Source organism: Molothrus aeneus, chromosome 2 (genome assembly GCF_037042795.1).
Source record: "Molothrus aeneus isolate 106 chromosome 2, BPBGC_Maene_1.0, whole genome shotgun sequence".
NCBI classification, from domain to species: domain Eukaryota; kingdom Metazoa; phylum Chordata; class Aves; order Passeriformes; family Icteridae; genus Molothrus; species Molothrus aeneus.
The window spans coordinates 45,952,868-45,972,972 of NC_089647.1; the positions used below are offsets into that span (position 1 = coordinate 45,952,868).

Sequence of the window (20,105 nt, forward strand, 5' to 3'; positions counted from 1 at the left end):
GATTCATTCCTAAACACATACTGCCTAGCACAGTGAGCAGTTCTACCATGATGATGCCCTAAGTTTTAGCTTTCATATCATCCAGATTCTGTACTGCATTAGTATATAACTCTGAACTTCAAATAAAGTGTTAGCAAGTTCTCCTCACAGTTTAGTCAGACAAAACAATCCTTTTCCAGCCCAAGAACCAAGAACAATGTTGCAGCTTCAGGCTCAAAAAGTATAAACAGCAAACTGAGGAGAGCAGTCTGGGAGGATGGGACTTCATAACCTGAAGCTGTAATTGGACAATGAACCCCAATATGTAAATGGACCAAAACTTATACCAGTGTGAAAACTTGTGACCCATTGTCCAGCTTGGGTGTAGTCTCAGCCAGGCTCTTGTAGTGCCCAAGATGCATCCCTTGAAGGTCTTTCAATAAATACCTACTTCATTCCTTTAACACTGTCTAGCCTCCATTCTAGGTAGCCTCTCAAGGCATCAGTAACAGTAACATTTTGTTAGATTTATTTGGAAAACTGGATCTGCCATTCTTAAACAAAGGCTGTGTGCTCCAGGATCAGTAAATATTTAAGCCTATAAAGAAGAGTTCCTGGGCCCCTGATCTCTGTGATGAAGACCCTGTCTAGCTTACACCTAAAAAACCCCTATATATTTATACAGTACAATTAACCCAAGCTTACTTGTTTTGTTTTCCTTCTACCATGCTGCACGTGGCTGTCTCCAAAGAGCTGACAGGCTCTGAATATTTCCCAAAAGTTTCTGGCTCTGTGTCTCTGCTTTCTTTTCAATATTAACTACTAAGAAACAGCAGCAGAGTGACTAACACTGCAACTGGAGCTAAAGCCTGAGACAGCTAGGTTAGGAGCTGGCATGGTTTCTAGCCACTGGCATCCTCCTCAGCCCAGCTCCTCTGCAGTGGCTTCAGGCATTTACCACATCATTCAGGGACACACCAAGATTTTACAGTCACACTGCTCTTTCCCCTGGTGCCCATGAAATAGGTGGAGAGCACTAGGGAACTTAGTCTCCCATGCCAATTGAATCCTGTTGGTGCCAAAAGGCTCAGTTTATTGAGAAAAAGGCATGCCTAAACTCATCAGTTTTGCTAGAATAAGCTGACATGACACAGCCATGCTCTAGTGTAACATCATAGTGAACATTTAAATAATTGAATACATTTTCCTGTGAGTCTCAACTTCTTTAGAGTTATTTATTTTAATGCAGTAAATTAATGTCTTTATTTTTCAGTATTTTCCATGACCTTTCACTTTGGGAGTCTGTACAGTCCTGAAAGGAATGATATTTGTGCTAATGAGAACAGCAGGATGCTCAATGAACATTCATTTCTGAGGCTATACAAATGCCCATTCCTGGACTACATGTAGTTCACATCCTAAGGAACTCAAAAGGTTAAGAACCATCCCAATGTGAATGGCACATTTTTGTCTCTGACACTGAAATCCTTCCTGCACTTGGAAATGCAAAGAAACTTGAAAATTCAATATTCATTCCTCTCTGGAAAAAAACCCTGAGCAACTTATTCAAAGGAAGTCAGAAAATTAGCCTCTGAGCTGGTATTTCTGTCTTATAATTCTAATTGTTGAAATGAAAAGCACATTATCTATTTGGGAACTACAAAAACCTCTATGAAAGACTATGTAATTTTAACTATAAACACTACAGATTTTAACCTAAAATTTCTGCAGTTGAATTTTAAAAAGAGCTATTCAAGATTAACATTTGTCATAAAAACAGTGTAACAGAACAACAAAACTCCTCAAATCAAAACAAAAACCAACCAACCATAAAAGCCCCTCTCCCATGAAATGGAACCTTCTTTTAGCCCATGTACAGATGAAAGGCAAGTCCCTTTTTTATATGGTCCATCAGCCATTGAAGTTCTGACTGAGGATATGATACTGACATTTTGATCAGCCAAGTAGAGTAGCATGAACCTAATCCCCACAAGTATCTTTGCTATCATGCCTCTGACATGAGCATTCATCTTCCCTCCCTTTTTATTTCTTTCACCTCCTCCCCAATTAATCCATTCTGGAGCTGAGAAGGTTTTCTTAAAATCAGTGTTTTCCAGGAAGCAGTTTCACTTGTGAAAAATTAATGATTTTAGATAAATATTCTCTTCACCAGCCCTGAATTCCTCATTTGATCTAATGCTATTTCTTACCACAATCAAAGAACAGATTTCCAGTGGTTTTTCCCAACCACACAGCTATACTGGAAAGCTAGGTAGGAACCATGTGGGATTTACTGGTCCCTGAAATACCATGTAGCTGCATTACCCTGAAAAGTTGCATTACCCTGAAAAGCAAGACTTAATAATAACCCTAATTTGTACACCAAAGAGTCTCATTTCCCCAGTATCTCTGACTCTTGATCTGGTTTACTTCCATTCCAGCCAGTTCTTTTTCACAGTACTGCCTTATGGAATGAGGGAGTTCCAACAAGATATAAAGCAAATGGTTCTAAGGCAGCTGCTGTAAGAACATTATTCAATCAAATGCTGAGATCTCAACACACTACCATAAAAAAAAAAAGAAAAGGCATTTCATAAAACATCACTCAGTATTTGGGTAAGACTTCTTAGCAAAGCAGTAGTTTCATTTTTCACCTATTAAAGTCACTATATGAACAATAATTATGTTAGATTAGAATAATTTCTGAAAGCCACTAGACAACCTGCCAAGCTCAGCAGCTAAAGACTATTGAACTGTCTGGCAGCATTACTTCTTGGGACTTATCACGACCTCCCTTCTGCAAACACACTGGTTCTGTAAGACTGAACATCAGTTACTCACATAAGAAATAATGAAGCCCTTACCATGCTCCAGCACTTTCAGTGGAAACCAGAAAAGAATGATGGAATGGATGAGGGCATTGATGCAGTGACCCCAGAAAACCTGAGGGAAAACAAACCAAGCCATCAGTAAAGTCAAAAACTCTTGACCTCTCTCTAACTCCTAACAAACACTTCATTGTGTAGTTTAGAGTCAAAAAATGTTTGTCCTGAAGTGAAATACTCAAACTTCTGCAGGATCTATTTTCTCCTACAATTTCTGCTCTTTCACAAGAAAACACTGGTCCAATTCGATCATTTTATTCTACCAACTTGAAGCATAATAGGCAAGCCTGCTTCAGCTTAAGGTCTTTATTGAAATAAGGCAGACAGCTTGAGTCAACTTTGTTTAATTACCTCAAAGAATAATTTTAAAAGAGTGATTCAGTATTATGAAATGTTCTATTTTCTTTAAATGGATAAATACTTTGTGCCCCACAGTTTTTACTAGCAGATAATATAATTTTGCACAAACTAACGCTTTATGTACTCTACAATTTCCTCTCCAAACAAAGCAATCATACAGCTTCCTTGATTCAGAAGTACATTTAGATGTGCTCATTATGGAAAAGATAAAATATCAAACGCTGGCATTTTCCAGCATTTAAATAGCAAAATGAAGTAAAATGTGTTCTTCAAAACTCAGAAGTCCAAATAAGCCAATTCGAATTCTATTTTCCAAAAGAACTACTGGAACAGAGCTATGCTAACTATGAAAAAGCATCCTAGCAGAGAGTGCTGTGACAAGACATATGTTAAATAAATCCAGGCAATGTCATTGTGGCTTTTCAGTAGCCGTGAATTGAAAAATCATACTTGGATACCAATCTAACATTGAATCAAAGTTTATGGATATTTCAGGAGCAGTTTCAGGTGAAGTCACAGCAGAAAATCCTTATTTATAAACAAGGATGTTCTTTACTTAAATAAAAAATAATCCCTTGAAAAGAACTGGAAGGCTGAACAATCACTCTCAGTGGTTAGCATAAAGCAGAAGTAACATCAGGAAATAGGTTATTTTCTGACATGAAAAATCTGGAATATCAGAATGCCTATGTTTTTTCTTAGAGTAACAGAGTTTTCCTTACCCTTGTGTTGAAACCATCTGCATTTTGAGTGATTTTGTATAGCTGTGGAAATCTAAGCATGCTATCTTGAGTACACGACCGTTCAAAAATTCCCAGAGTAAAGGGTGGCAGTGCTGTGAAAATCTGCAAGGAAAGCAAATACTAATTGAAAGCAGCTCTTAGTTTTAAGTGTATCTCATATAATGTTTCCTTATCTAGACAAAAGCAAAATTCTCATAGACTTCAGTGAAGACTTACTACTACCTAGCATGTTATTTAGCATCATTTTCAATGGTCCAAACATTCATTTGTAACTGTCAAATATTGACTTGTGAACAATAGAAACATGAAAGAAAATTAGTACTATTAACCAATAATTTAAACCCAAGAAGTTAAGCAAGAAGTTAAGTTTCTGAGGTACCAGCTAATCCAGCAAGGGTCAGACACATTGTACTGCAATGGAAAGACAGTATGAATTTTTAAAAAATAGCCTTGTGGGAATAGGTTCCAATATAGCGGCAGTTGTAGCCATAATTAGATATGCAATGTGTTTAACCACTGCTAAGTTTACAGACAGAGTAAATGTGGAAATCACATTAAAAAAAAAAATCTACTGAGCAACAAAGGCCATTCTGCATTATGGTACTTTGGGGATTCCCCTGGCAGGCATGAACTGATAGGAACAAATTAACTGCAGTGTGTGTCTGTGCTACGGGCAGACGCTTGGATGACCAAGCCTCGGAAGCCTTCCAAGACAGGCAGCAGGACACTCTGCCAGAAGCAGAGTAAATTAGCCTCCACTGACTTTAACATTGCTGCTCTTGAAGTGTTTCCAGGATCTGAGGCAGCTCATTTAAAGCCAGCTTGGGTATCCATGTCTCTTGTGGTCCACAGTGCAGGAACAGAGGGAAAGTTACACCAGGGTGCAAGTCTGAACACTAAACTTCATTCACTTCCTTTTACATCAACAGTTTATATCAGAAACATCCCTTTAAATCCTATACGTACATATATTTTTACCAGTTTGAGAAGTGCTCTTGAAGTTAAGAAGCAGGTTGGAGTTATGAACTGTTTCTAGGGTGTGTGCACATTTGGAGAAGGCGGGATGTGATTCCCACCAGCAGCACGCTGGCAGCAGGGGAGCAGACAAAGAACAATGGGGAGGAACAGAGATGAGTGAGAATCAATAATTACAGCCCTCAGTCCAGTGGGAATTGTGTGTCTTCACCCATGAAGTGATAAACCAGATGGCTAAAATGGCAGCAGGCTGAGGGTAGAGAACTGAAACTGAGAGCACTGGTCCAATATATTCCAAAGAAGACCATGCTCTCATACAGCTTTAACGTACTTCCCCTAGTTTCCTGTGTTTATTGGGGCATTTACATTCTCACTCGAAGTAAATCTTCCAGTGGTTTTGATCACCAAGGCAAACTTCCAGTGTGAACTAGTGCAAAATCAGGAATTATAAAGCCATTATGATTTCCTACACTTCATATTTTAATGAGACTACTGATGAAAGAAAGGGTTAATCCGCAAAGAAGAGAATGACTTAGCTAAAAGCACTTCAAAATCTCAGCCCAACAAATTGTGGAAGTCCCCAATATCTTACAAGCACTTGATTCTCCACAAGTCCACACAACCAGTTCTAATTTTAGAAAATACTGACCTCAAAAAACAAGGTTTAGTTTCTGATTACAGAAGATGAGTTTTATCCAGAAGCTTTAGTCAGAGTAGATAGATTCATCAAATGAGGTTTAAAGATAATAGATGCAAATATCTAAACATGAATGACAGAGACTGCATAACAGTCAGGAAATTAGGGTGAAGGGAATCAAGGGAATCATAAATCCCTGAATAAGTATCTTCAACTAAGAGTATGAAATCTTATGGAATATGGGGGCTTGTGCCATCATTTTTAAAATTAATGTGACAGAAGTTAAGTGGTTCCATTAATACTATTCAGTGATAATTTGCTGGCTTTTTCTGTATTAGCATATATTTGGAATGAGTTTTTTAACGAAAAAATTTAAATTCTCTCCCTGTGAAGAGACTCTTTAACACTAACAGTGTCCTAGCAGTTTATAAATCCAGGCACTGGGCCACTCGTAACATTGCAAAGGTAACACTCTCAAAAACACCAACACAGGTCTATGGTATGCTACAGAACTTGGTTCCAGAGATCCTTCTGGCTTTCATCTATGTGACTGATAAAATAAGATTACTGATTTAAGTAATAAAGTCATATGACACAGTGTGGCACCCTGCAGGCCACTCCCAGACTGCTGATGACACAGTGATGCAGCTTCTCTTTCTGTACCTAAGGGAGCACAAGTCAACCCAAAGTAACTCCTCTCAGCATCTAACTCTACAGGGTCTGAAGGGAAAAAAAATCATCAAAACTCAGAGATTAGGAGTATTTTGAGCATGATCTGTCACAAATATATTCAGTACAAAACACTGAATGCTTTCAAAGAGGAAATGAAATTCTATGTAAAATCTGCAGAGCTTTATGCAGGTTATATTAGGTTAAACATTTATTTTCAAGGTGTTCTCCCAAATTTTCATTTTGCAATAAAAATGTAATTTTTAAATTTTATTTTCCCTACCTCAGAGTGGATTCAAAGTGGCATTTACAAATGAACTCACCTTTCCTGACATACACCTCAGACAGTTACCTGTGAAAAATGGGACACAACAAAATAACACAGTAGTCCCAAGCACTATCAAGTCAAAACATGCAGCACTTACCACGTTATACAGACCAATGCACCATCGCTCAAATAAGATCTGCCCGGAAAATCCATTAACGAAAGCAAACCAAAGCTGAAAAAGAGACAGGTTACAAAAAGCTTTAGATTACTCCTGCAGTCCATCCTGCCATTCACAGTAGAGGAGAAGGATGTGGAATACAGACCACCATCTGGAGACAGATGCTTGTCATGCTCTAAAAATAATTATCAGCAGCGCCAGGCAGTTACTTTCAAGTCTTACATTTTAAATACTGGCCAAGTACTCCTCGTATAAAATAAAGTACTCAGGCTAAGGAGCAATTAGCTGTATTTACATCATTGCTCTAAAAAATAGATGGCATCAAACTATTACAAAACCCTTATCACTGGCAAATTAATATGCTTGCAGCCAGAAGCCAGCCTCATTTCCATCATGTTTGCTAAAGACCAGAATTTTCAAGATAACTGCTTTGATGGATGTTCTGCTTAACTTGTGTTGACTTTTACAGCCCCAGAATTACAATGATATCTACTTGTCAGTTACATGATCATGATTATATTGTAATTTTATTGTTTAAATTATGCAAACATTATTATTTATTAAATTACCTATTTAATCATTAAAATTGGAAGAGGTTGCAAAACAGGCTGCAGGGTCTTCATCCTGTATCAAGTTTACAAATGCAACTGGGCAAGCCCTGAGCAACCAATTTGCATTTAATGTTCATCCTGCTTTAAAAAGAAGATTGGACTAGATGGACTTCAAGCTGTTTTCCAACTGAGGGGATTCTGTAATGACACAATCCCAGGAAACAGCTTTAAGCTTCAGTGCAAAGGTAAACTCTTTTCAGCATTTCCATGGATGCAGCTTCTTTGAGCCTATTAATCTTGCTTAAGCACCTTTTTGAAGCACAAACTGCTGTACTGGGTTGGAACAAAGTTTCTAAGTGGACATTGAAAGAAGCTTAGGGAAACAACATAAAGAAGGGGAAGAATTATTATTTTCCAAGTAAATTGGAAACTGAAAGAACAATAGCAGTTTAAGAGCAGCCTGAAACAGTCTGCATGTGAAATCATTACACTTATTAGATAACAAAAGATTTCTGAGAATTTCTGGCAACAGTCCCTTTCAAAATCCAAAGTACACCATATTACTTTGTTCAAAATGATTTCAATATTGTGTGTGAGAATACTCCCTCTAACCACCTTGTTTCAACATATTTTGTGTTGCATTTACTTCACAAGTCCATGTTGCACTGGATGCACTATGTACTGCAGATCAGTCAAGTGCTAACCATGTCCATTCCCTTCCTGCTCCCTGTGAACCTGTGGCACTTAGTGCCAGGTACCTTTTCTGACACCATTCTGTCACTCATTGTGCAGCACTCTCCTATCAGCATCATTTATTCTCTGGCTCACTTGTGCAGTATTAGTGGCCTAGCAGAATATTTCAGATAACAAGCAGTTAGCTGTACATCATCTGATCTCTCCTTGCTCCCACCCAAAACGAATACAGAATAATCAGGGAAAACCCACCCCCCCCCAAAAAAAACCAAGTAGAAAATGAGACTGCATCAAGACCTATCACTGTTTTCATAGATGCAATATCAAAACAGACCAGGACTCTAACACGGGACAGAGGCAACTTCATGCAATATTAAAGTATTTACAAGGTTGGAAAGAATAACAAATAGCTGTCCAAATAGGCACTGCTGCACAACATAAAATTCACATGCTACACAAAAGGTGAAAGTGAAACTTTTTCACACAATATATGGCTGGTCTATGGAAATGTCTCCCAGATGATGCTGTAGATGCAAAAGGCAATTTGAAAAAAAAAATCACAGAAGGAAAGCTGGAGACCAGATGAGCCAGAGAACTACCACTGTTCACAACCACAGACCAGGTTAGTTGAGCTCTTATTTCTCTAATTCTTACAGCTATTATATCACCATTCTTGTTTGAAATTAATCATCGGTTCTAATGAACTCTCATTGTTCAAGTAAGAAACAATGACACTGATTCCAACTCATCTGTTTATACCTATGTTTTTCACAGTTGGTAATCTGTTTAAAATTACTTCCTGTAATTTTTTAAACCATCAGCTGCTCTTTCAAGTAGCGAGTTTCTATTTATTTCTCACTATATTACTCTGAAGCTTGCACTTTTCAATACCTGCTGCCCCTCTTGCAGCTTGTAGTTTACAAAGTGTCCTTGTAAATTTTCTTAAGGGCCAACAGGTTCATTCCTCTGCCACTTAACTGAAATGCACCAGCCTAGTATAAAGTGCAAAATATTTCTTGGATTTGCTAAAAAAAGCGCCCCTTTCTTTCCCATTGCCAAACATGCATTCAATTAAAAGAGCCTTTCAAGATTCACCTCACCAGCTCTATCCAGAAGAAGGACAGAAGACACACTCTACATCCCAACTTTTTATCATCAGTTCTGTTGCATTGCTACCTTGAAGGAATACTCTCCAAACCTCACTCTAATGACACAGTTAATGGCCCAAAGCAGCACACTGGCCAGTCACACTCTCAGTGCTCCAGCCACTTCTACACATCAGCTCTTCAAAAGAAACATATGAAACCTCTTTGGTATAAAGCCTGAGGTCCAAAAAAGAAACCACAATTTATTTGGGGTGCTCAAGTTAGGAACTTGAGTGTTTATTCTAGGAGGAATCTGAGCTCTAAAATAGCATGCTCCCAGATATTTAGCAATAACGATCTAAGCATTTATCATCTCCAGGCTTGTCGCAATTAATTGCAACGATGAATGAGGGCAGCAATTCTAGAAACAATAAATAGCTCACAAATCAGAAGCCTGTCTGGCTTAGTTGGCAACCTGACTGTGCTCTGCTCAGTTTTCTAGATCCCACTGGGCAAAGCAAACTTCAAAGGTTTGGTAGCAAATGATGAGGCCTTTTATAACATTGGCTCGTGCTGCTTAGGAAACAACTGCTTTCTGAAACCATAGCTTCCCACAACCAGTCCTCCAGCAACAGACATAGCTGATTATCCATCAAGAGGGTAAAACAAAGCAGCCAGAATATCTGTAGCTAGCCCGTGGCTAGAAGAAAAGCCCTAAACCAGGCAAATTTAACATCTTGGATTCTTAGATTTACATTTCTCAACAAAAACATTAGCAATAATGATAACAGAATCACATAAAATTTGGGAAGAGCAGAGCTGTTAGGATGCCTTACAAAGCAGCAGACAGGTTGTCAAAGCACAAGTGAGAAACACCCACTCAATAGACCAATTCCTTCTACTCAGGATGTACCAGAACTGCATGGTGCAGAATCCACTAAAGACCCAATGTGCTAACACCACATTGAGATGAATGAGTCAATATAAAAGAATACTGAGATGTCTGACTGCAGTAAATACTGTCTTGAGTCCTCTGCGGCATCTTTCAACATTGAAAGAATTTTTTTTCTACAGAAAAATTTTCCCCCTATTTCAAAGGCTGATGTAATTTGGATAGGCAAGAACTAACATTTAGAAAGTTCAGTGTCTGGCCAATCCAAAAGTCCAAGTTAAACTCTTTTTCTTTCAGCAGTATCCACACAGGTAAAAATTAGAGGTGAGAGCATTTCCAACACTTACAAGTCTTCATGCACAACAGGCTCCAAACAGAGGGGAAAAGTTATCGTTGTCACAATGCACTGGAAAGTAACAGCTCTGCTTGTTTTCTCCACAGATTCACACTACCAAAAGCTGACTGACAGAAAGACTGTGGGATACTGTCTCATACTTCCTCAATATCTTCATGTCAAGAGTAAATCAGATACTCTAAATAAAATGCACATTCATTTTGAATTTAACACAAGCCATAAACTGCTATGCATGGTTTAAGGACCAACTGCTTGTAGAGAGAGCATAATGCACCTTAAGGTAAACAAAGGAAAAAACCAAACCCAAACTCTCCACCTTAATGTTCATGTTAACAAAATGTACTAAATATATTTGAAGTTGCAACAAGCCACGCTTGACTCAGACTCAGTAAGCTGGTAGGAAAACTTGCCAAGTCTGCCTGGCTTGCCAAGCTCCAGGGGTTTGTAGGGCTCAGCTCCAGCACTGCTATGAACAAATGGACCAACAGTTATTAAACCTCTTTTCTGGCTGGAAAAAAAGAAATCTTTTCACTTTAACTATTACCTAGCTGCCAAAAAGCTGGAAAAGCTTATTTGTAACTCAGCTACAAAATATATACCTTTCTCCCAAGAAACGAGAGGTCCAATTTAAATGTAAAGAGATTCAGACCTAAGGCTGAAATCTGGGCTGATACATTGCTGTGCTTTATTATAACAGATATTGCAAAGATGTGAAACTAGTAGGTAGTGTGCAAAAAGAAACTAGAACATTTCAAACTGAAAGCTAGCCCATGTTTCCTGCCTTGAAGGAATTGCATTCTTTAAATAAGAAGTTGCATTCTTTAAATAAGAAACCCCACTGCTGAAGCACTCGATGTGGGCACTTGACAGCTGTGATGTGGGCACTTTGCCACTAGAGAAAGGGGAGAAGGGAATAAACCAGAGGTCAGCAAAAGCCAACAGATGGTAATACTTGGTTAATATTGACTTCAGCTGCAGGCAAACTGAGGATCTCAAGGTAGAACAGTCCCACACTGCTGTTTGGAGCTACACAGCACATCCACCTGCTCTAGAGTGTATTTTGAGAAAAGATCAAGTATTATTTTCAGAAAGTATTCCTACTTGAGGAAGTTGGAAGGCAATTTTAATTGCATTATTGCTTCATGCATAATTACTGCAAAATTAATGCCTGAAATAGTAGGAACTAATTTATTTAAGCGCTGTAAGGCACTGGGATAGCAAATCATCTCTATTCTAAATGTGTATATTTATGAAGGCTTGATAATAGACCGCTTAACGAGTACTAGAAATGTTTTTCCAATTCTGCTAAAGGGCACAGAAAGCTAATGTAGGCAGGGTACCAACAATTGCCACAGGCACCAATTATAGCCAGACTGGATGCCTGTACTATTCAGAAATCAGTTAAATTCTCAAAATACCCTCTCTCAGCACACACACATTTTGCATGTTCTTACCAAACAGGCTCATTTACAGTTTGCCCAATAAAGCAGGTTTGTGTGTCTCCCGTGCAGTTCATTAATAATGTATCCTGATTTAAGATCTCTCATTACAGACGTCTCTCTCAACACCAGCCTCTTATTCTTACCCAAATGCTCACAGCCTTAAAATAATCCCTTCATTAGAGAATGTACAGCACCAATTTTATAAGGTAGGCAAAGTGTGTTAGTAATAAGATTTGACAGGGTAGGCATGGCTGTCTGAGACTCACTTCATTTGCTGAGGAATATTTCCCTTGCTCCTTTTATTCCCCCCAGTGCTTAATAATTCTTTGCTGAAAACAGATCGATATTTTACAACTGAAAAGAATTTGCTCTAGGCCTGTGCACTCCAAACAAGTGCCTATTCAAGGTTAAAAATCATCTCCAGTCTTAACAATTATTTTCAAAGTTTCACGCTGCTTTTGTCTCATTAAAAACACCCTATGCACTGACTGCAATGCTTTGTCAGATAGATACTAGAGCAACCACTACAACAGAGATTCTCTGGCTTTAAGCACTGATTTATTAAATAAGCTTGAAAAATAATCTTGAACATTTATTATTTTTCCTATTGTATTTTTTCTATTCCTGACTTCATATAGTTCATATTTCAGCATACTAAAGAGCACAGATTTTATCAGCTTCGTTTTTCACTGTTTACAGAAGAGGCATATGCAGAAAATCTTACTCCTTCCTTATAAAAACAGTTTTTGTGCTCCTCCTCTCTAACTGATCAGCTGCTAACATCCTTCCTGCAAAGCACAAGTAACATTCAATAGGAGAGAGGCAAACACAGAGCAGAATGGAAGGGGTAGAGGACAAGAGGAGCCTTACCCCACACTTGGACTCACAATTCTTTCCATTTTAGTCCTCAGAATGATTCTGAAGACTTGAAAATAAAGTAAGAACTAGCAAAGATCTGGGTTTTTTCTTCAGTGGTTTCCACTTGAGAACAATTATGCTGCTTATCCCAGGAGTTTTGAACATTGTGATAAGATACCACACCTGCAAATGACAATGCAGCATACATCAAAAGACCTTGCCACTAAGACCTAAAAGATTGCCTCTTCCAGCAACATTTGGCCCCAAATACACTAATAACTGCATTTAAAAACATGAAAAAACATAGCATGCCCTGCCAATGCCTTTTTTTGGGTAATGGTTTACTTTTTTTTTTGTTCCTGGAGTTACATGAACATCTGATCAGTGTGCTAAATTATCCTATCCATGTTTATGTCACTGGTTAAATGAAGGCACAGTCCATTAGAGCACATTGTTCAGAGCTCTAATACAACTTTGTTTTAAGACCTTATGAAATCACATAGAGAAAAGGCAGGCTATTTCTCCACCTCTCTTGGTGTGAAGTATTACAGGGACTTAATATTTGTCTAGCACACTAATTGCTGCAGAAGCATGCCTATGATAATGTGATTATAAATGGCCTGCCCTGCCAAAAGGCAGATGTACTTGTCAAAAGATGTAGTTAAATTTAGCAACTCTTCATAACATTTCCCTTTTACAAATATAGGCAGCTCTACTCTGAGGTTATTCTTCATCCTTCCTTAAGTTTTCTGAAGAAAGCTGACACTGCTACACTAGGATTTTCGTACATATATATGGGACACCCTTGAAGTCACAGGACTCACAGAGTAGCTTGTCAAAAAAAAAAATTAATACCCAGCATGGTTCAGTCAAGCCCTACCACGATGCAGAGTTTCAGTCTATCTGCATGGCCAACGGGGTCTAAACCCATAGCTAAAGCAAAGCTGCCAGGACTGATGATGCTGGGAATTTGCATCACTATTCTACAAAGCAACCAGGGTGTCATGCTCTGGCTGGGAGTCAGGCTGAGAGGAAACAAGGCAAGAGCTTGTTGTCCACGTCCTCCTCCCACTCCCAGCCTGGGGACTGAGGAGGGCTCAGCTGCTTGGTTGGCAAGCTGGGAACATCCCACCAGGCCACACTGTCTGCTGCTGAGCAATGGAAACTCTGCTATGGACTCCCAGTGCCATCACCCTTCCTTTACAAAGCAAACAACCGTAAAGACGGGTTTCCACTGACATGGACATCATCCTTATGCACACAGCAGCAGTGACTACAGGGCTGCAGTCAAATCAGGCACGTTAACATGTCTTTGGGGGGGCTTATTTGGGGGTTTTTTTGCCTCTTGGAGTTACCTAATCAACTTCTTTAACTGCCCTTGAGTACTAGCACATCACTGTGGAACTGAGAAGTACAATATGACTATTAATAGCTTATGGTATATCCTCAGCACATAATCATGACAGACTGGTCTTGATACAAGTCTCACAACTGTGTAATTGACCCATATCACACACACAAGATAAGGACATGCTACTATATGGTTTTAAATTATCTGCTGGCTTTTCTGAAGCTATGTGGTATCTTTAACCACTGATAACATAACAGAAGTGCCTTGGATTTGTTATTCCTAATTTGTTCTCTAGTGCTGAAATAAACAAATGAAAGAAAGAAGTTTAACTGTTTACATTGATAGGTGAGAAAACATCAGCATTTTCAGGTAACTTATCCAGCTGAAATTCTGCTAAGCACTTGGAGTCCACTAAGAAAATACATGTCAAATAGCAAGAAAAGCAGTATTGGAAATAGAAGATTAGGGAATTGTGGAAGAAAAGATGCTAAAACTATAACCCAAGTAAGGGCAATGGAAAGAAAGCACAGAAACAGCTACAAAAACCATCAACCAGTCTGGTACCGATGTAGAAGCAGAAAGAAAGCCAACAAAACACACAGCACTCCATGAGTGAAGCCTGGTAATACCATGAGTCAAAAGTGAGGCTGAATACACCAATGCTCGTCACACCTGGGATATGCACTAGGGCTCACTGCAATCTGAATAAAACACATCATCACAGAATGCAGCAACAAATATTTCCACAACTCTCATCCCAAAGCAAAAACAGACTGAGGCCAGGAGCTATGACATGATCTAACTCCAGAAATAAGCACAGAAAATGCAGCACATGCACCTACTATCAAACATTCTGTGTATTTGGGAAGGGGAGAGAGGAAATGGAGTAAAGATTTTTATGAATGTAGAAGCATTAACCCCTTAGGGGTAAAGGGTATCAGGATGGAGCAGGATAGGTATTGAATTAGAGAAAGAAACGTATAGAATGGTATAATTCATTAAGAAAATGGTACTACTTTTGCTCTTGGTTTCTTTCATTTCATAGCATTGTGTAGCTGGCAGTTTCCATTAACCTATATGTAACTTAATAGAGTTACCAACCCACACTCAAATGCATTCATTTATACCTGCATATGACACAATGAGCAACAGGATAAAAAGTAATAAGGAAATTAATATTAATTTATTGTAGTTAAAATATAGTTGTGCATGCTTATTTCCTGGATATCAACCTATGCAATGTGTTAGGTAATCAAAATTATTTTAAGATTTCCAAGGAAGAGATGCAATCTGCACTGACTGAATAAAACTGAGAGTGACCAAGACCCTGACTGTTATTATTCAGCTCCTATTTTATAGGACATTTCACTTCAATTCTTTCCCTTGTTACTTTTATTTGCAGAAGTCCCTTATGTTACAGTTATAAATGCAGGTTCACAGACTTTGCTTTTCTTGTCACCACATAAAGGAATCCTTCTGCAGAGCTGCTGAATTAAATGTAATAGGAGCAGTTCTGTAGCAAGGTCATTTTAGGTCTGCGACTGCAGTCCCCCTAGGATTCCCTGTTATGGCTACGTGAAGGGCCAGGTTTCCCTTGCAAGTCAGTTTTTCCCCCCTTACTCCCTATGAAATAAAATTCACTCTCTGTAAGACCTTGAATTAAGCTACTTTTATCCAGGAAGTTTATATGAAGTTTCCTGACAGCTTGGAACCCAAGAAAAATAGCAAAATTGGCAACAGAAAAGCCAGACCACTATAGAAACTGTAGCTCATCTTCTGTCATATTGACAAGAGTAAAACCTTTACAGGGTAATCCCAGGAGCAGCCCATGTTTCTCATTACCCACAACCCTATTAGCATTTCAGCACAGAGACAATATTCTAACCCAAAACCACCATGACACACGATGCAATCTGAAAAGCTTCCCTGTACTTTCATTGCATTTGTTCCATTTTTATTAATACATCCATTTTCTTGGATGTCAATGGGACAATCTAATAACAGACAGGACCTAGCATTTTGTTTTGTACACAGCTGCTTTTAAACATGCTACCCCTTCCCTTAAACTTCAAAACTAGTACAACAAAAAATCTATCCCCTGGTCTCCTTGTGTCTCCTCTCATGTAGAAAATACATACAATATTCGTAACTAAAGTCTACATTTATTGCTTTATGTGCTGGCAAAAGCTAAAAGAATTGGGTCCTAAACATCTTTTGCCAAAATACACAGCACATTGTAAACATGTGCAATCACTTCACTAGTAAATTACCTATTGATGTACTTCTCACTACAGAAATAATGTTTGAACTTCTTCGGGAAAGCAACTAGCTTGCTCTCCCTGCACAATGTACAAAGAAATTCTTGCGGTGTCTTTAAAGCATTTGCTGTATCTTCTGAAAGAGCGATGTACAAAGAAAACCAAAACTTTTCTTTGCTGGAAAAAATACTTTAGAGAAGAAAAACCTATAAGCTCAAACACAGGAGCAAAGCATTCATATGATTCCCAAATTCAGTCTAAGATTTAATGACGTGGCTTTAGGAAGGCATTGCATATTCACTCATAACATCAAGCACACAGGAAAGACTACTTATTTTTATAAATGTCTCTCCTTCAAAGGCTGGGTAATACAGGAGAGACTATGGCAGACTAATGATGTTTGGTACACACTAGTTCTTAGTTTCACAGTATTCTGCAGATTTTTAACCAGAGAGAATTAACTTGCACCATCACCCTCTTGCTAGGTGACAAGACAAATGACCACCAAATTGCCCCCAAACATGGGCCAGAGATATACATCTGCTTTCTCTTTTTAACGAGTGCCTCAAAACCACAGGAAGATTACACACAATGAAAATCTGAGATGACACTCACAGGAATGAAGCCCATAAATGAGGTTTGAGCTTTGGCAATGCTCTAAGGAGCAACTCTGAGAATGAAGATGCATTTGTCATCTTTTACACAACACAAAAAAGAAATACAATGAAAGACTAACTACAAGCTTATTTTAAAATTAGCAAATACATATAAACCATAAAACACTATTTGTACAAGACCCCAAAGCTATTTTGGACACCAAATGAATTTATAATCCAAGTAGAATTTCCACAAGCTACCTAGCGTAAAGACAACAAGTGCTGCTAGCTTCTAATAGAGCAGAAAATGGGAGACAGGGACATGTGTACAGGAAGCACTCATACCATGATCCCCGTGGTCTAGCTGCAGTTCACATCCCCTTCTACTGCTCCAACAGCAGCTGCGCTTCAGAACTAGAATCAGGTGCATAAAAGCACCTGAAGAGTACAAAAAGGAATAAACAGATGTGATCAATTTCCAAGCCAGATGAATTAAATGCAGGGGAGATATATATTTATTCCCTCTTAACAAATTATTGGGACAGTGAATTCTTCAGAGCACAGCAGAGGCTCTAAAAGACATTCTTCTGTATGGAAACTGTGTATCATGCAAAAACTTGTCCAACTAAATCATGGTTACGGTTTCCCCCTTCTTGCCTTCTCCCTTCACTCTAGGTAGGGGCAGAATACATCTCTAGAAAAGTAGCTCTCCCAGGTGCAGAATGTAGCCATTCAACAACTGAATGAAGACGCATTAAGACCATTAAAAAAACCCCAAAGGAACCCCAACAATAAAAACACCCTCACAGCACTTAATGTAAACTGAAGGTAACCAGACAATAGGAGCAATCAGCTGGATGGGGAAAGTCCTGTTTATGTCATACGCGATACAGAATCTTTTCTCCTTGGAAGCATCTATCAGTGTTCCTAAGATCTCGGTGACTGGGGAAAGGGCTCAGCTCCCTGAAGGAGCATCTCAGTTCCACCAAGAACTGCAAATGCTAACTTGGCATAAGAGCATCAAGAAAGTCACAGCCATTCAAACATATGAGCTGATCCCACCCACGTGCCTATTTTTAAAAGCACATATATACACTCCAAGCCCTAGGAAAGAGTATGAACCACACAGTCTCCAGGTACTCAGGATCTGCAAATATCCAGCTCTGTAGATTTTCCAAGTCTCCTGTGCCTTGCCTATGCAGTAACCTTCACAGTTCTATTCCTTTGTGATTTTCTTGTTTCCTCTTAAGCCCCTGTAAGTGTCCTGCAATAGTTCCTTGTTTTAAATATTATTTAAGCTGCAGGTCTATCCAAGAGAATGAATGTGAGTTGATGTTACATGTGCCATACTGTGAACTTGCCACATCAAATGAATGCTCTTTATTTGCTGAACACGTGCTTTGTTCTTCCTTTTTATAATCATGGGACACTCAGAGTTGCCAGTACTCAAAAGGAGTCATATAAACTGATTTTTTCAAAGAAGCACCGTGTTCTATGAAAAATTGCCCAAAAGTAGACCTGGCAGTTCCTCACTTCTGGTTGGATCCCCCTTACATCTCTGGTTTCATCTCTTAACAGTGGACAGAAGGGAAAAGCTTGTATGAGATTCCATAGAATCCAAGTACAGGTTTTCTTGCTGGTGGTCTCTTTCTTGGTATCTGAACTTGAAGTCTGGAAACATGTGAAATGATTGCATTGTACTTCTAGGGGCAGGGGGTGATTTCAGCTGGAAGTTGAAATAACTTTTGCTCTGTTTCAGAAGCATAAAAAATATTTTGACTCTAAAGAGGGCATGTTGACTGTGAGGTAATTTAGATGATTAAACCCGAGCTGCTGTAGCCTTTACATTAGGAAATATTTCCTAACCTGTCAAATCCTCTTTCCCTCAAGAGGAAAATATTGAGTAGTATTCAATTAGGACACTGTTGTATCTGAATAAAAGGAACATGTGTTCATGTTAGAACCTGATACTAGTAAGACAAACAAGACAGAAGATAACTCCCCAGGAATGATGGAAGGCACCAAGGGCGAAACATTTGTATGTCAGCACCTTGCAAAGGTCTTCCAGCCTCACGCAGCCCAGGAATTAGCAGTGTCATACACACAGTGCCTCTAAGGTTGGGGCTTTTCCTCAATGAGTTATTTTCAGGGGAATAAAACCTCAACTTTGAATGGCAACTTCTGAATGACAAGATCACTAATGCAAGTAACCACTTGCCATCTTAAAATGATCTGAAGACCTAACATTACAGCAGTGAAAATGGATTGGCTACTATTTCTGGGGATTAAGCAAGATGAAAAGAAAAGTTTTGGGTAAAAGACATTAATTGTATTTATAATTTACCTGAAAAACACATAGTTTACTAAGGGAAGAGAGTCTGACATGTGAATTCTCGATGTATCTCTCCACAAGTGGTTGGATGTGGTTGCATGAAGTGGTACATTCTCTATTGTTAAAATTGAGTGACTGAGACACAACCCAATGTAAAATGGTTTAAAGTTTCTTCTAATATTTGAGCAGTGCAAGTATAATAACAAGCTTTTCCCCCTACCTTTCAACTTTCAGAGCTAAAATCCCCAAACAGTGAAGTGAAGGCTATTTCTGACATCCTCTTTCCCCTCATATAGTCATCCAAACTATAAACAAATGTTCCTTTGCCTGCCATAGAGGCTTGTCTACACAAGGAAGTTACAGTGGTTTAACTGTGATGTGATTGTAAATCCACTTAAATTGGTTCCAAATGTTCTGTGAAAGCTCTAAGCCTGATTTAAACTGAAATGATAGCCCAGATAGTTTGTTTCACAGATTTAAAACCTGCATTTAAAATTGAATTGATTTTTGTGCTGCAGTATGAAAGACAAACTTAAATGAAACATCAAGTCTGTTGTGATACTCTATTTAGAGTTGAAATGACTCTTTCTGAGAAAATGCTCCTGAGAGACTGGAAGCTGGGAGAGTCCTATGCAATACAAGGCTGGCTTACTTTGTTCAGTTCTAGGTGGGTCTCTGGTGTCTTTTGAGGAAGCAATAGCTATGCTGTGTTTTTCAGTTCTTCCAGAGAGCTGACTGCCAGTCTCATAGACACCAACAGGCTTGTGTCCACAGTGCCCAGTGTCAGCACCTGGAGGAACAGCATGTTGACTGTCTTGTGGTCCTTTGTGCTTGTGCTGAGTAGGCCAACAGTGCGGAGTTTTTTTTACAAAACTTAAAAGGGCTGGAAAGAATGAGGTTTATGTTTATAGCATTAGTGAGGTCTCGTGTTGTGGAAAGAGTGCAAGATAAGAGGGTATTTAAGGGTACTAAGCCTACCAACATGATTTAAAGGCCTA

At 38.8% G+C, this 20,105-nt stretch overlaps 1 protein-coding gene across 1 annotated transcript in view; it reads right to left on the reverse strand.

Moving 5' to 3' along the window:
• The window catches only part of ATP8A2 (ATPase phospholipid transporting 8A2), a 319,989-nt gene that overhangs the window by 105,046 nt on the left and 194,838 nt on the right, over window positions 1-20,105 (reverse strand). Inside the window, exons 28-30 of the mRNA XM_066544842.1 lie at window positions 6,674-6,748; window positions 3,947-4,069; window positions 2,844-2,922 (exon numbers count right to left, since the gene is read on the reverse strand). Of these exons, the coding sequence (XP_066400939.1) occupies window positions 2,844-2,922; window positions 3,947-4,069; window positions 6,674-6,748 (277 nt within the window). The remainder of the gene's footprint in view (window positions 1-2,843; window positions 2,923-3,946; window positions 4,070-6,673; window positions 6,749-20,105) is intronic.